This window comes from Mustela erminea, chromosome 5 (genome assembly GCF_009829155.1).
Source record: "Mustela erminea isolate mMusErm1 chromosome 5, mMusErm1.Pri, whole genome shotgun sequence".
In the NCBI taxonomy this organism is placed as follows: domain Eukaryota; kingdom Metazoa; phylum Chordata; class Mammalia; order Carnivora; family Mustelidae; genus Mustela; species Mustela erminea.
Window position 1 is genome coordinate 117,315,584 of NC_045618.1, and position 15,098 is coordinate 117,330,681.

General features: G+C 42.6%; 1 protein-coding gene and 1 long non-coding RNA gene across 5 annotated transcripts in view; one reads left to right on the top strand and one right to left on the bottom strand.

Annotated features, from left to right (window-relative positions):
* Positions 1-790: 790 nt before the first annotated feature.
* On the bottom strand, positions 791-8,131 carry LOC116591612. 2 transcript variants are annotated; one of them, XR_004286067.1, is made up of 4 exons: positions 8,028-8,131; positions 7,020-7,157; positions 5,883-5,969; positions 791-1,584 (listed from the first exon to the last, which is right to left on the bottom strand). It is a non-coding gene; the product is annotated as an uncharacterized LOC116591612 (long non-coding RNA). The 2 variants fall into 2 exon arrangements; XR_004286068.1 differs by lacking the exon at positions 5,883-5,969 and having other exon boundaries at positions 8,028-8,128.
* Positions 8,132-8,158: 27 nt separating this feature from the next.
* The window catches only part of TRIP11 (thyroid hormone receptor interactor 11), a 66,941-nt gene continuing 60,001 nt past the window's right edge, over positions 8,159-15,098 (top strand). Inside the window, exons 1-2 of one of the 3 annotated variants that reach the window (XM_032344646.1) lie at positions 8,159-8,703; positions 12,628-12,686. In XM_032344646.1, coding sequence (XP_032200537.1) covers positions 8,568-8,703; positions 12,628-12,686 — 195 coding nt within the window. In that variant the 5' untranslated portion in view covers positions 8,159-8,567. Of the gene's footprint in view, positions 8,704-12,624; positions 12,687-15,098 lie in introns of all 3 variants that reach the window. The other 2 variants (XM_032344647.1, XM_032344645.1) reach the window with 2 other exon arrangements.

A 15,098-nucleotide genomic window follows, 5' to 3' on the forward strand; every position in this document is an offset into this window, starting at 1 on the left:
CCCAAGGAATCACATGCAGATTCAAGTATGAGAGGCTTGTTTTATGGGCAGTTTGTGACAAATAAAAGGGGTGGGGCACTGATAATCCATTCCAGCTCACTGCTGCCCAAGGGCCCACTATTACTGGAACCTCTCATCTTTTCTTAGAGATGCTAGGTCCAAAATTTTACTTGAAATCTGATTTTTAAATGGTTGCTCCATTGCTTCTATAACCCTGAGGGCCAAACAAAGCACGTTGGTAACAATTTTTAGGAGTGCTGTTTTTTCCTCCTCCAACTCTGGACACCAGAATCCAACTGTAGTAATTGGAACACTTGGACGGATCGAGGGTTCTAGAATCCTCAAATCATAATGAGGGTTATATATCCATTTTATCCTTAATTAGGGTTGGGCAAGAATATTGAAATATAAAATGTTCAAACAGATTACATGAATCTTAGCAAAACCTCCTAGCTTTGTGCTTAGAAGGACCGTTTCGTTGAATTTGGATGCCACCAAATGGCTCTGATCTCATCAATAACTACTTCTGGGCCCCATGAATTTTAAGTTGAAGACCCATTTTATACGTTAGTTGATATAAAAGGGAATTTGAGGGTTGTCTTTATCCCCAAGATTTGCATGTTTGGGGACTCTTTAACCATTTTGTCACCAAAGGCTCAAAAGTTCATTCTTTAGGGGCGCCTGGGTGGCTCAGTAGGTTAAAGCCTCTGCCTTTGGCTCAGGTCATGATCCCAGGGTCCTGGAATTGAGCCCCGCATCAGCAGGGAGCCTGCTTCCTCCGCTTTCTCTGCCTGCTTCTCTGCCTACTTGTGATCTCTGTCAAATAAATAAAATCTTAAAAAAAAAAAAAAAGTTCATTAAGTAATTTGGGTTGGGCTGACCTACTCTCTCGACGTTTCCCCTTTACACACTGGTCCTAGCAGGCCTCCTTTGGGTCTTTCCCACCCCCCGGGTGCTCCCTAACATTCTCCTCGCTCCCTTCCCTTTGCTTGTTTGATATCCCTGCCCCAGAAGTCTGTTGGCCACCCCCGTGCTGGGAGGGCTTTTTCAACGGGGCTACCACCCTTTGCTGTGCCCTGTTCTCCCCCACCATCGTTCCAGTGCTTTCTGTGTTGGGAACGGCAGCCTGTCTCGGGCTGCTAGCAAGAAACGATCACTGTGGCATTCATTCACTCATTCAGCAAAACATCCGAGCACTCCCTGTGTGCCAGGCATGGTTCTGGGTCCTCGGAAATAAGAGTCATGAGTCAGATAATGTGCTCTTGTCCTTGCATTCTGGCTGGCTGTTACACAGAGGAAACCTTTCATGAGCATAACTTCACAACATGTAAAGAACTGTGCTTGTTCTGTGAGCTCCGAAGACAAACAGGGTGATGCACTGGAGTGTGATTGAGAGGGAGGCCCGCTCGTTCTGGATGCAAGGAAAGGCCTGTGCAGAGGTGACCTTCACGCAGACACCTGGTAGCTCCTGAGGCGGCCCTGCAAAGGTGAGGGGCGAGAGACCGGCCTGAAGAAATGGCAAGCACAGCAGCTCTGAGGGGAGGGCTGGTTGTGTCCGAGGAACGGAGAGAAGGCTGGAAGAGGCTAGCAGGTAGTGAAGAGAGATGGAATTAGGATGTAGACAATTTCTGTAAGCTTTTATAAATACAGATAAGTTTGTATTGTTCTATAATACCAAGCCATCTGCTTCCATTTTCTAAAATAGCCCCCACTTCTTTCTAGAATAGTCCCAAGACTTTTTAAAAAAATCTTTTTTTTAAGGATTTATGAGAGAGAGAGAGAGAGAGAGAGCGCATGCGTGAGTGTGAGCAGCGGGGAGGGGCAGACAGAATGAATCTCCAGTGGACACCCAGCTGAGAACAGAGCCTCACTCGGGCTCAATCCCCCGGCCCTGAGATCATGACCTGAGCCAAAATCAAGAGTCAGACGCTTAAGTGACTGAACCACCCAGGTGCCCCCGAAAAAATAATCTTTTAAAAAGTTTATTAACTACATCTACCAAAGATCACGCCAGTGCTCACATTCAGCAACCCCCAAAACTGGCTGTATTTTAGCATTAAAGATGCTGCTTAACATACCTGAGATCAGGATTTCAGGCAAGCCTCCCATTCCCCACCTGTGCATTTTGTTTTTCTACCTCCCATATCTATGCAATTGTTTTCATCACTATCAGACAATTATAGTTCGTTTTGAAATCTTAGCGTCATATTTTGGTTGGTAATCCACATCAACTGTAGCGATTAATACCCAGATATTTCCCAGTTACTCTGCGCCTTTCGTCCAGGACGCCATCATATTATGGTAAGCATGAGCAACAGTATCATTGCTCTTCACTTGGACTTCAGCCTTTAGATTTGGTGGTTGGAGAAAAACAATATAACTGACTTTATTAGCTCTAAGTTTTTTCTCTCTCAGCTCAAGAAAACCAGAGCTGATTGGGCACTACATAGTGTAAAGAATTTTTTTTTTTTTTCCTCTTAAGAATCTGCTTTCTGGCGGCACCTAGGTGGCTTAGTCCGTTAAGCCTCTGCCTTTAACTCAGGTCATGATCTCAGGGTCCTGGGATCAAGCCCCCTGTTAGGCTCCCTGCTCAGCGGGAAGCCTGCTTCTCCCTCTCATCCCCAGCTCATGCTCTCTATCGATATCTCTGTGTCTCTCTCAAATAAATAAATTTTTTAAAAAAATCTTTAAAAGAATCTGCTTTCTGTATTTTTTATTTTTAAGATTTTATTTATTTATTTGACAGAGATCACAAGTGGGCAGAGAGGCGGGCGGGGGCGGGGGCGGTGGGGGGGAGACGGCTCCCTGCTGAGCAGAGAGCCTGATGCGGGGCTCAATCCCAGAACCCTGGGATCATGACCTGAGCTGAAGGCAGAGGCTTTAACCCACTGAGCCACCCAGGCGCCCCTGCTTTCTGTATTCTTGCTTTACATACATGAATGGCTTCATTGCTAAGATCGATTCATGGTTCAAGAGAGCTGCTGCAGGCGGGGACCATGGTTACATCTGCATCCCACCAATTAGAAAGCAAAAGGAGGATGGAAGAAGGCCATGTGCCCATCCTTTTTTAAAATATCTATGCTTAAAGTGGGACTCGAATTCACGACTTTGAGATCAAGTGTCCCATGCTCTACTGAATGAGCCAGCCATGTGCCCCCATGTGCCTTTTCCTTAAGGTTATCTCCTTGAAGTTGCATATGCCATTTCCACATACATTTACATGGGCCAGAACTGAATCACATGGCCCTTCTCAGCTATAAGATGTTTTTTATTTGGGTTGGTCATGAGTCTTAGCTTGGGCATCCTAGAGGCAGACCCTGAGATGAGGATTCCTGTGAAAGTGATTTTTTTTTTTTTTTTTTTTTTTACGTGTTTCCAGGGGCACCTGGGTGGCTCAGTCAGTTAAGCGTCTGACTTCATTTCAGGTCATGATCTCAGCGTCCTGGGATTGAGTCCCCTCATTGAGCCCTGCATCAAGCCCTGCACTGGGCTCACTGCTCAGCAGGGAGTCTGATTCTCCCTTTCCCTCTGCCCTACCCCTACTCATGCACTCTCTCTCTCAAATAAATAAAATCTTTAAAAAGAAAAAAAAGTAATTCCAGGAAGAAAGGGAAGGGTAAGAAAGTGGAATAAGGAAAGGAAGCCAAACAAGGGTATAACAATAAGCAAAGGCTTAATCCTGCAGACAGATCCAGTCGGATACAGTATATTCACATCTTGGAGTTGTTACATCGTGGGCAGGGAGCTGCATCATTTTATTTTATTTTTTTTAAAGATTTTAATTATTTATTTGACAAAGAGAGTAGGGAGTAGCAGGCTCCCCGCTGAGCAGAGAGCCCGATGTGGGGCTCGATCCCAGGACCCTGAGATCATGACCTGAGCCAAAGGCAGAGGCTTAACCCACTGAGCCACCCAGGCACCCCTCATTTTAAATACTACTACACGGGGTTGTCTTAGCATCTCTGGGAACACACACAGTTCCTCCGGCAGAGGAGCACCTGTTGAGAGTGAAAGCACCCCAAGAAAAGGTGTGCACAAAAGAGGTAAAAGGATGAAGGGGTCAGGGGCCCTGGCATTTTCTGCTATACCACGCATCCAGGCAACAAGGGAGGGTTCAATAACTGTGCGTGAAGTGGAGAACACACTCTGGGAAACGATTAGCCACTGCTAGATGAGGCGACGGCAGAAGTGAGATGTGTGGCATTTTGGGCAAAGATGGAAAGTCTGTACAGGACTGAGCAGAGCTGAGGAGGCCGAACACTGTGTTGAAGAGAGATGCACGCAATAGCAAACAGGAGACAAAAGCAACAACTATCTTGGAAGGTGGGGGTGAGATGTGGACTGAAATCAAGAGGATTGATTTAAAGTCTCCAAAACTAGCAGAGACCCCAGAGAGGAGGCACTAACCAATTAAAACAAAACAAAACAAAACAAAACACAATGCTTTTAAATAATTTGCTGAACTAAAAGACATAGTTTGTTAAAGTGTTTGCTGAATGCCCAGCATAATGAATGAAACTATAAACAACCGATTGCAAAACACATCACTATTAATTTCAGAGCATCAGGGGCACCTGGGTGGTTCAGTCGGTTAAGCATCTGCCTTCAGCTCAGGTCACGATTCCAGGGTCCTGGGATGGAGCCCCTTGTCCGGGCTCCCTGCTCATTAGGGAGCCTGCTTCATGCTCTACCTGCCACTCCCCCTGCTTGTGCTCTCTCTCTCTCTGATAAATAAACAAACTAATTAATTAATTATTTAAAGTGAAATAAAGTGGGTTTTTTTGCTTACACTTGCATAAATAAACCCATTTAGATAGTTTTCTCACAAGAAATGAACTTTTTTTTTTTTCTGGAGATGTATTGATGATCCCACCACTTGAGAAACCAGGTTCCAGCTGATAATAATATTGTTGTTTCCTTTTTTGTTTGTTTGTTTGTTTGTTTCCAGCCATTGAGATTTCAAAAGTCCTAGGTTCAGGGGTTGCCTAGGTGGCTCAGTCATTTAAGAGTCCAACTCTTGGTTTCAGACCAGGTCATGATCTCAGGGTCATGAGTCAGCCCTGCATCGGGCTCTGCAATGGGTATGGAGCCTGCTTAAGAGTCTCTCTCTGGGGGCGCCTGGGTGGCTCAGTGGGTTCAAGCCTCTGCCTTCGGCTCAGGTCATGATCCCAGGGTTCTGGGATCGAGCCCCACATGGGGCTCTCTGCTCGGCAGGAAGCCTGCTTCCCTCTCTCTCTGCCTGCCTCTCTGCCTGCTTGTAATCTCTGTCAGATAAATAAATAAAATATTTTTTAAAAAATTTTAAAAAAGCGTCTCTCTCTGCCTCTGCACCACCCCCTCCCTCTCCAGCCCCTAAATAGCATGCTTGTGCTCTCTTAAAAAAAAAAAAAATCCTAGGTTCAGAATTTCAGGTAAGCAACCTAGTCCCCATCACCTGGAGCCACTCAGATTCATGGGCTCTCTCTGATGTGATATGTTTGATTGTGCAGGGATGGTTTTGCTACTCATTGTGTAACATCCATGTTAGCTACAGGGATATTTGGCAGGAAAAGGAGAAGTTATCTTCAGCCCTTCAGCCCAAACTTCATTAAAAGTGGATGTCTTCTTTTTATTATAAAAAATTTCAAATACATGCAAAAGTAAAAGACTATTATAACGAACCTCTGTGTACCCAGCTTCAATAATGATCAGTCCCTGGCAATTACTGTTTCATCTACTCTGCTCCCATTATTTTGCAGCACATCCCAAACATCATGCTATTTATCAGAATCATTCTTTAAGTCTCTTGGGCCATAGTTCATCTCATAGGAAAAAAAAATACCCCATAAGGAACTTACAGGACATAGCTTTTTATGCTAATTACTTTAAAATGATGTAAATACATATAATTGTGCTTGTTTTCTTCATTAATTGCAACATCTTTATGGCATGACAAGGATTTACAGGATGGCGCTCCAGAGAATGTACAGCTGTAGGCAATAAAAGCTTGATTTACACTAGCTAAACTTTTCACTGTGGTCCAGAAACTCACAACTTCATGTGACTCCTGTGTTCAGGGCAGCTTCCCACTCTGCTAATCCTGCCCGATCCTACTCAGTAAAAGCCAGAGTTCTTACAATATGGCCTACAAGGCCCTATGTGATCTGTGCCCTCCCACTCTGACTTCTTGGTTCTTATCACTTAACCAGCCTTCCCCACCCCACTCTACTCCAACCATCCTTGCCTTTTTGCTATTCCTCTAACCTGCCAAAGACCCTCCTGCCTCAGGACCTTTGCATTAGCTGTTATTTCCTGCCTGTACCACTCTTTTCCATAGATATCCACATATCTCAAATTTTTCTTTTCCTAAGTAAGCTTACTTAGGCCCTATGTGGAGCTTAAACTCACAACCCTGAGATCAAGAGGTACATGCTCTACCGACTGAACCATCCAGGCGCCCTGACATTTCCCATTCTCTTAATACCTTCAAGTATCTGTTCAAATATCACCATATCAGTGAGGCCTTCCCTGACTACCTTCTATAACATTACAAGTGCCCTCTCTCCTATCTTTTCCATATGACCCTTACCCTGTGTTTTTTTTCCTCCAAGTGGTCATCACTACTTGTCTGTATTTACTACATTTTATTTATCATTTATTCCTTCCCAGTAGAATGCTCCATTAGACCAGGAGCTACATGTTTTTTTTTCTCCTGCCATACTCCCACTACCTAAAATAACTGTAGACACATCAACAGGTCATCCGGATGCCACATTTTTGAAACTTTATAAACACTTAAATAGAACTCACCAGGTACCAGGCACTGTTCCAAGCTCTTAAAAATATCACCCTATTTAATCCTCCTAATGACCCCACCCAGTAGACACTATTATTATCATTTTCCATTTTACAAAAGAGAAACTGATGCACAGAGAGGTCAAGTAACCCACCCAAGGTCCTACCTACAGCTAGTAAGTAACAGCTCCAGGCAGTCAGGCCTTGGAGCCTGCATATGCAACCCTTGGGCACTGATGTCTTACCCAGAATGGGATGCAATTTTCTTTTGAAAGCATTCAGATTTCAGGGAGAACTACTATTGCCTGGTGCCATCAGGTTCTCCACAGTGGAAACATTCCCAATGTTCCAGTCACAAACAGTGCACTCTGTGGTGACCCCTCCTGTAAACAAAATCAGAGAGAAAGATGCCAGTATTTAGTGCTATGCTTAAAAGGACTGCAGACCTATTCTTTTTAAAGCAAAAAACGTCATCATCTCTCTGGCCAGGTAACGTGCGTCCGGTACCATTGCGTCAAGTACCTGTAAGTCACGTGACTTTTCTTCCTCTGGGAAGCAAAGCAAGCGAGGCGGGACACTCCACTGTGTGCACCCACTCGTGTAACAGGGCTGAGAGGGATGGGGACTTGCACAGTTATTGCTACCAACACCATAGAAGAGTTTCTGTTAGGAAAGCATTTCTTCATAATAAGTTGTCCCGCTGTCCTTTACTGAGTTATTATTTTTTAAAGGTGTTCTGTGTTTTAACTTCACGGGTTAGTTACATCGGCTTCCTGAACCAGGCGCTTGGTGTATTAGAGAAGGCAGGATTTCAGTGACGCCTTGTAAAGTTACCAGGGAAAATGACTACTGTGGAGAGTAACAACGTGTGTTTCTTGCCTGGACACGGGTTTGCTGCCCATCGCTTCTATCTGTGTATCCTGAGCCCCTACCCCAACGGAGGGCACAGAGCAGCCCGAGACACTGATGCAGAATCAACGTAGGAACTGTGCTAAGTAAAACCGTTTGCGGCGCAGTGCAGCGACCCCGCCACCTGAGAGCCCTTGCACCGCGGTAGTCAGAATTAAAACTCAGGTTTCACCGACACCGCGAAGGTTCAGCGGATTCCCGGGGCACGTCCGCTTCCAAGGGCCCCCACTCACGAACCGCTCGGCCTGAAGCGCAGGTGCAGCGGGCGGGGACAGCCGCGTCACCCCTGCCGCTTGAGACCACTCCCCCAGAGGCCGAAGCCGGCGCGCTACGTGGAGGCTGACCTTGCCCTGCTCCGGAGGTGTGCAGCCCCAGCGAGGCGCTCTCGGTCCTCCGCGATCCCACGCTCCCTTGCGCCAAGGACACGTCCGGCAGCTCCGCAGAGCCCTTCTACGCCAGCGCGGCGCCTCTCTATGATCCATTGCCGCGTTCAGAGTGGGTGTCATGGCGGCCGGCGTCGAGTTGGCAGGAGTTGCCCTCGGAACTGGGGAAAGTCACTAAAGCAGAAGAAGAAGTGGCCTATCCCGGACGTGGGGAAGTCTTGGGAATGAGCAGAGGCTTCTCGGGGTTGACAGTGGCACCGGAGGCGGGCCCCCGGTAACGTGCCAGGTCAGGCCTCTGCGTTTCTAGGCAGAGTCCGGCGGTTGATGGGAGCCCCCCGAAGCCGGCGTTGCCTAGGAACCCTTCATTGTGTTATCGAATCTGGAGTGTTTTGATTTGGACTGGTTCGGTGAAGGCGGAGGCTCGAGGACATTTGGCGGGATCGTCCGACGACGCCGGACGCTTTTCTCGGAGCGGACCAGGTCGTTCTCTAAACCGCAGCGATGTCCTGGCTTGGGGGCCTCGGCTCCGGCTTGGGCCAGTCGCTGGGTCAAGTCGGAGGCAGCCTGGCTTCCCTCACTGGCCAGATTTCAAACTTTACAAAGGATATGCTGATGGAGAGTACGGAGGAAGTGGAAGGTAACAGCTGGAGCGGTGGGAGGGAAGGCTTTTATGGGACCCCGGGAGCGCCGGTTTGGTTCCCCCTTCCATCCGTCGGGAGTGCCACTCCTCCTTTTTTTCTTTCCACTTCTGTTGCCTCTTCTCAGCAGATTTTCTCTGGTGAAAGACACTGGAGTCCGGGGAAGAGTTCTGCCTCTTCTCCCACTGAATACTGTGGGAATCTCAGAGCAGAGTGAAACTGCTTCTACATCGAATGGTTTATTTTTGTTTGGTTCTTCCACGCCCACCGCTTACTTTGCCTTTACCTTGGGGGCGGATCTGATTTTGATCCTTTTCCTTTATACTGACACAGTTAAAAAGTATCCGTGCATGGCACATAGTCACCTTTTCCCTTCAGAGTTTTGTAACAGTTGAAGCAACTCATTAAAATACTTAGTGAATCTTAAGCCCTTTCTGACTTGATATATTGTTAAACATGGCTCTAAGTTTTTCCTATTAGTTACCTTGTATTTTTGCTTATTCTGGTGACACAACGTTCCAGCTGAAATGTATTTTTGTGCCTAATTGCCCATTCTACCCATTATTTCGACAATAAAACAAGGAAGATATACTGCCTGTTCTTAGTAACTTTCACTCATTTTTGAAGTCCTTGTTTTGTTTTACTAATGAGTAGTGACCCAGAGTTACATAGTAATCGGTATTTAGGTTAATATTTTGATTTCTTGATGTTTCTTTCCACAAGTAATACTTAGATCTAAAGAGTACTTTGTGTTTGTTTGTTTATTTATTTATTTATTTATTTATTAAAGAGTACTTTAATTCCAATGGAAGTCTGCCTCCACAGAGATGATGGGCTGGTCTTTTGGATGAGAGCACCTCCTTGGATAATTTTATTTCTTATACGTTAATTAGCATTATGGTTTAATTTTTTTTAATCCTCATATAATTGAAACTTCCCGTTTATTGGGTTGAAGTAGAGAAAGATAGTTTGAGAAGTATATTTAGAATGTTTGTCTTTTAGAAAGCAGAAGCACTGGAGAGCTGCTGAAGCCCATTTTACTGCTTGGAGTATACCTTGGGTGGGAGTTGCATCAGGTGGGACATGTTGGGGGTAAGAGTGAAAGGGATTCTCCCTCTTTGTGTTCGGTAAAGGGTCGTGTGACCTTGAAATTTAGAAAGGAGAGGAGCTGGATGACATGGAAATGACTGGTCTCTCCTTGTATCCTAGTTAGGGGAAAACAGTTGGCTATTCCTAGAAAATATGCATCCCCCCACCCCCACCAACCTGACTGTCCCATAGGTTTAAGGTGGAGTGCATTTGTTCTTCCTTCCAGATCTACTCCTATATTCTCATTCTTAATGGTTTCATCATCTGCCCAATCTCCTAAACTAGAAATCTTTGTCACCTTTGTTTTGCCTCTATCTTTTCCATTTCATTTCCAGTTGGTCACCAAACCTTGTTCATCGACTATGCCAGATTTGTTTCTTATATTTGTCCCTTCCTTTTTTACCCCTGTGTTCTTTGATTCACACCTCCCTTCTCTCTCCCGTGCACTTTCTCCTTCCCACCCTGTCACACGTTTCTCTGGACTCCACTCCCATTTTCTCGGTGTTGCCAATTTTCTAAAACATAGGTGCTGTAGAATCTTTTAGCTCTGTTCCTTTCGGAACATTCATTGGATGAAATCCAATCCTCTTAGTTTTGGGAGACAAGAAACCTATCCTATCTGAGATCAACCTCCCTTTTCTAACCTTAACCTCTAATTCCCTCCCCTTCTCTTCAAATTGCCATACATATGCATGTTCACACACATAGGCGCTTGCACCCAGAGGTTTTGCCACATGGAACTTTGTGACGTACCTATGCAACTCCAAGCCTCTGCGTGGAAAGCCCTTTCTTTTCTACTTCCTCCTCTGTCCTCCTTTGCTTGGAAAACAGTATTTTCCTGTATGACCTTGCTCATGTGCCAGGTACTTGGTAAAACCATACTCATTCCATGGCAGGCTGAGTCGATTGCATGTGATCTTGAGGATCTCTGTGAGAGCACTTAACCATGTGGAGTTATAATTTACTTCTGTTCTTGATGCCCAAGGTGGGGACTGTGTATGTGTGTGTGTGTGTGTGTGTGTGTGTGTGTGTGTATAAATATATATAAATAATCCTTATATCCCCAGTATTTGGCACCTTCCATGATACATAGTAGATGCTCAGTAAAAAAATATTGCTGAGTATTAAAAATCTGCAATGCTTTTATTTTTTATAAAAATGCTTAGTAAAAGCATAATGCTTTTATTATTTCCCTTTCTATTAAAATAGGACTTGTTTAACACCTAATTTATTGATTTTGCAAATCATTTAAAGGGTCAGAGTACAGTTCATTTATTCATTTAACAACTATTTATTGGACATCTACCCTGTGCCAGCAGTGCACAAGATAACAGTTCCAACATAGCTCTGTTGGTACAGCTTGAAAGATTATCTGTATTTGCAATAGCAGAAAGTTGCTCTTGTACCAGAAACTGTACTGATTTATTCAGAGTTAGGAACTTGGGCTTTTCAATTAGACGTGGGTTGAAATCCCACTTCCATGCATTATAGATTGTGGGTCTTTGGCAAATTCTTAAATACTAAGCCTCTGTAAAGCAGAATTTCCTTATCAAATAGAGGTAGTCATACCTATCATGGGGTTGGGAGGATTAAATGAAATCATGAGGGTAAAATGCTTGGCAGATGGTAAGCATTAATAAAGAGTACCTGTTGTTTTTGTTTTCCCTCAGCAAGAAAGAATTTTTGGGTCTGCATAACATCCCCCTTTATCCTAAGAAGACCACGTTTTTGTTTGTTTGTTTGTTTGTTTTGGAGGGAGAAAAGAGAGAAGGTCTGCATAAGTCTATTTTTATTTCTCTTTAAAACAATTTCTGCTTCTAACAATGACCCTCCTAAACAGACTGGATTATAATTTGTTCTCTTCTGAGTAGCAATTAGACATTCCAGTCAGAGTTTTAAGCAAGATGTATGAGCAACCACAGAAGCAACTGCACCTGGTGATTTGCAAAACAAGAAGAGTGGGTTTGCCACTATTCTTTATTGGATGTCACTTGTATTTTCTTTTGATTTAAACTGTAAATCAGAGAAGTTCTTTCTTTTTTTTCCCCCAACAGAGAAGTTATTTCTTTAGTATTAAAGTGCTGTGACTAATGAAAAATACTGGCACCTAGAAAAAAATCTTAACTGATGAAGATGTTCTGGTAGCATCAGCAGTGCCATTTTGATGGAGCTGACCTCTGATTCTGTGTTTTTTTTTTTTAATTTTTAATTATGATTTTTTAAGTAAACTCTGCACCCAGCGTCGGGCTTGAACTCCTGACCCTGAGATCAAGAGTCTCACGCTGCACCAGCTAAGCCAGCCAGGTGCCCTGTCTCCGACTCTCCATTTAAATGAAAATGTACAAAAGCAGACTGAGCTCATCCCCATTTTAAATAGATAGTGCCCATGTTACTTGACCTAAGTGTTCTTTTAGTGCATTTTCTTCTTTATTTAGGGGTCATTATTATTTGATAGTATTGGGAGCAGAAGTTAGAAATAAGGCCTCAACCCCAGTTGTTTAAGTTTCATCTAAAATTAAACTAAACCCCCAGAGAGAATTAATTTGTAAAACTCAGTTTTCCATAATAAAATCTTATTGAACACTTCCAAGGGGGAAATGTAGATGTCTTACCTAGGTCCAGAAGATAGGCAAAAAGAACGATTTACATGATAATAAAGCACATATGTGACAATAGGAAATTGTGATAAAAATCAAGTGGTGCTGTCTTCTGAGTTTGTTCTCAGATCAGCATACTGTTCTGTTCAAAGCTCAGTGAAATATATACTTTAAAATGCCTGTTTATTCACATGGTGTTTATCATATATTCAGTGTATGCTGTTTCTTTCGTAGCAGAATTACCTAATTCTAGAAGAAAGGAAATTGAAGCCATTCATTCAGTCTTAAGATCAGAGGTAAGGAAAATTAAAGACTGTTATTGAACTTAGATTTTTTTCTTTTTTGAAGGCATGGCAGTAACTCTTTTTCAGCTCTCTGTCTTTATTACACTGCTTACCACTTTTATTTCTTCTTTGTCCCAGTTCTTTTTAGTGTTACCATCTTTCAGATGAAGAACATATTTACATGTTACTCCACTTTCTTCTTTAATATTCCTATCATCTTTTACATGCTGGAAAATGGCCTGGGGTAGAAGAACTAGTGACAGCAGTTTATCTAGGAATTACCATGTGTGCACAATTGCTGTAGTACATTTTATTGAAGTATAATGCGAAGAATGCAATTCTATTTAATCTAGACCTTTTTAATTTGCTAACATGAAAAAAGGTGTGTATTTCTAAACAAAGAAGTTTAAAATATAGATCTAATTTTACCATTTTCCACCCATTGTTAGTGCCTCATGGTAACTACCTCTGGACATTGTACTTAATGGAGACGAGGAAAACTTGGGATGGGTTCAAAGGAAAGCCATAAAGAAAATGAAGTGATTTAAAATAGGATCTATTATAAAGTACTAAAGACACTCAACTATTTAGCTTATGGGTAAGAACCGTGAGGGAACACAATATTTCATTAAAAGGGTTTTTTAGAGGACTGTGGTAAGCATGTTTTCCTTTTGCTAAGCTCATAAACAGAGAAAATTGAATTTAAAATATTAGAAAATATTTGCTGACAATCAGTATTGAATTCTGGCCCAGATTACCAAGGTGGATGTAGAGGGACCTCTCAAGAGGGACTGTCTCGGTATTCTGTCTCAATTCAAGATGGCTATTTGGTGACACTTGAGACGTTAGGTATAATTACCTAATAAGTAGATGCTTCAGTGACAGATGAACTTAATAACTTCTTTCTTTGTACAGCTGAGAAAATTGTTCCTGTAATACCTAAAGAAATTCTTGAGAAGGCACTGATTAATTAGTTCAGACCCACCCAGAAAAAGTAAATGGCAGAGATGTGTGTAGTGGCATTAATTTAGGTAAATTCTCCAGTGTCCATTTGGGGGAAAAAAGTAAGTAGGGTGAATCTGCTTAGTGACTGACTGCTCTCTGTTGAGCTTGAGAAGGGAGAGAGAATTCTTCTGTCCCTCTGTTGATCTCACTTCTAATCTCATGGGTTTAAGGTAGCATGATTCTAGTGTTTAGAAATATTTTTGGTATCATGCATCCCCAGATGAAAGCCACCTTTCTCATTTGATGCTTATTCACAGTATCTTGAGCTACTCACATGCTAGAAGAAAAGGTACTGTTGGATTCCCCAAGGGCTTTGTTTTCTAAGGTGACTTTGATTCTTGCTGTGTGTTGGCACAGAAGCACTTCATACCCTCACCCTGTACATGACTATGTAATAAGGGAATAAGGTGATTAAAGCCATCAGGAAACTAAAAAATATAAAATCCTATTTAGAAAGTCTTAGATTTTATTTATTTATCTGTTGTAGAGAAAGAAAGCGAGAGTGGAGGAGGGGCAGAGGGAGGAGGGAGAATCGCATACATGCTCCAAGATGTGGAGCTTGATCCCTCAACCTTGACATCATACCTAGCCAGAACCAAGAGTTAGCTCCTTAACCAACTGAGCCACCCAGGCAGCCCTATTTAGAAAGTTTTAGTATAGACAGAGGGCATTGTGTTTTCCAGAGGAATGTCTGTTTACAGACATAATATTTCAAGCTGACTGAATTAGTTAGGTTTCTTCAATTTAACCTCTATGCCAAGAAAAAAAAATCTCATCCACATTTACCATCTGGATCCAGAGAACTTTAAAATTTTTTTTTATAGTAAATCATTTTGTAAGAAAGTTACAGAAGTAGGAATAAAGTGATAGTGAAAAACTTCTTCAGAAATTTTAGTAAGAACTTATTTATGGCAAGGCCATATTTTTATTCCATATGTTTTGGTTTTGAAAACATATATACTCAAAATAGACAGTGTCTGAATGCAGTTAACTGCTTTTTAACTCTTATGCATGAACCGAAATGTGTGTTATTTTGTAAATACCGATTCCAGATTTCATTTACATCTCTAGTAGGTTTCAGCTGATCATGACTTCTGGTTCTTGTGTCATTAAAACCAATATCTTTGCAAACTTTGATGGCTCATGATTTTGTTGAAGAGACGATGACTGTCATCTTTGCTCCATAATTACAGAGCTAATTTATAAATATCAATTAGATTTATAAATACCAATTAGATATATAAATACCAGTTAGAATGATCAGTCCACTGAATTTTTTTCACTTTATGTCATCTTTTTCTTCCCAGGCACCTTTGTATACACACCTGCCTACAACATTTGTTCACTTATGGACTATATCAAGTAAATGTTGGTGTACAAATATATCCACAGTGAAAGAATACTGTCACATAGCCATTT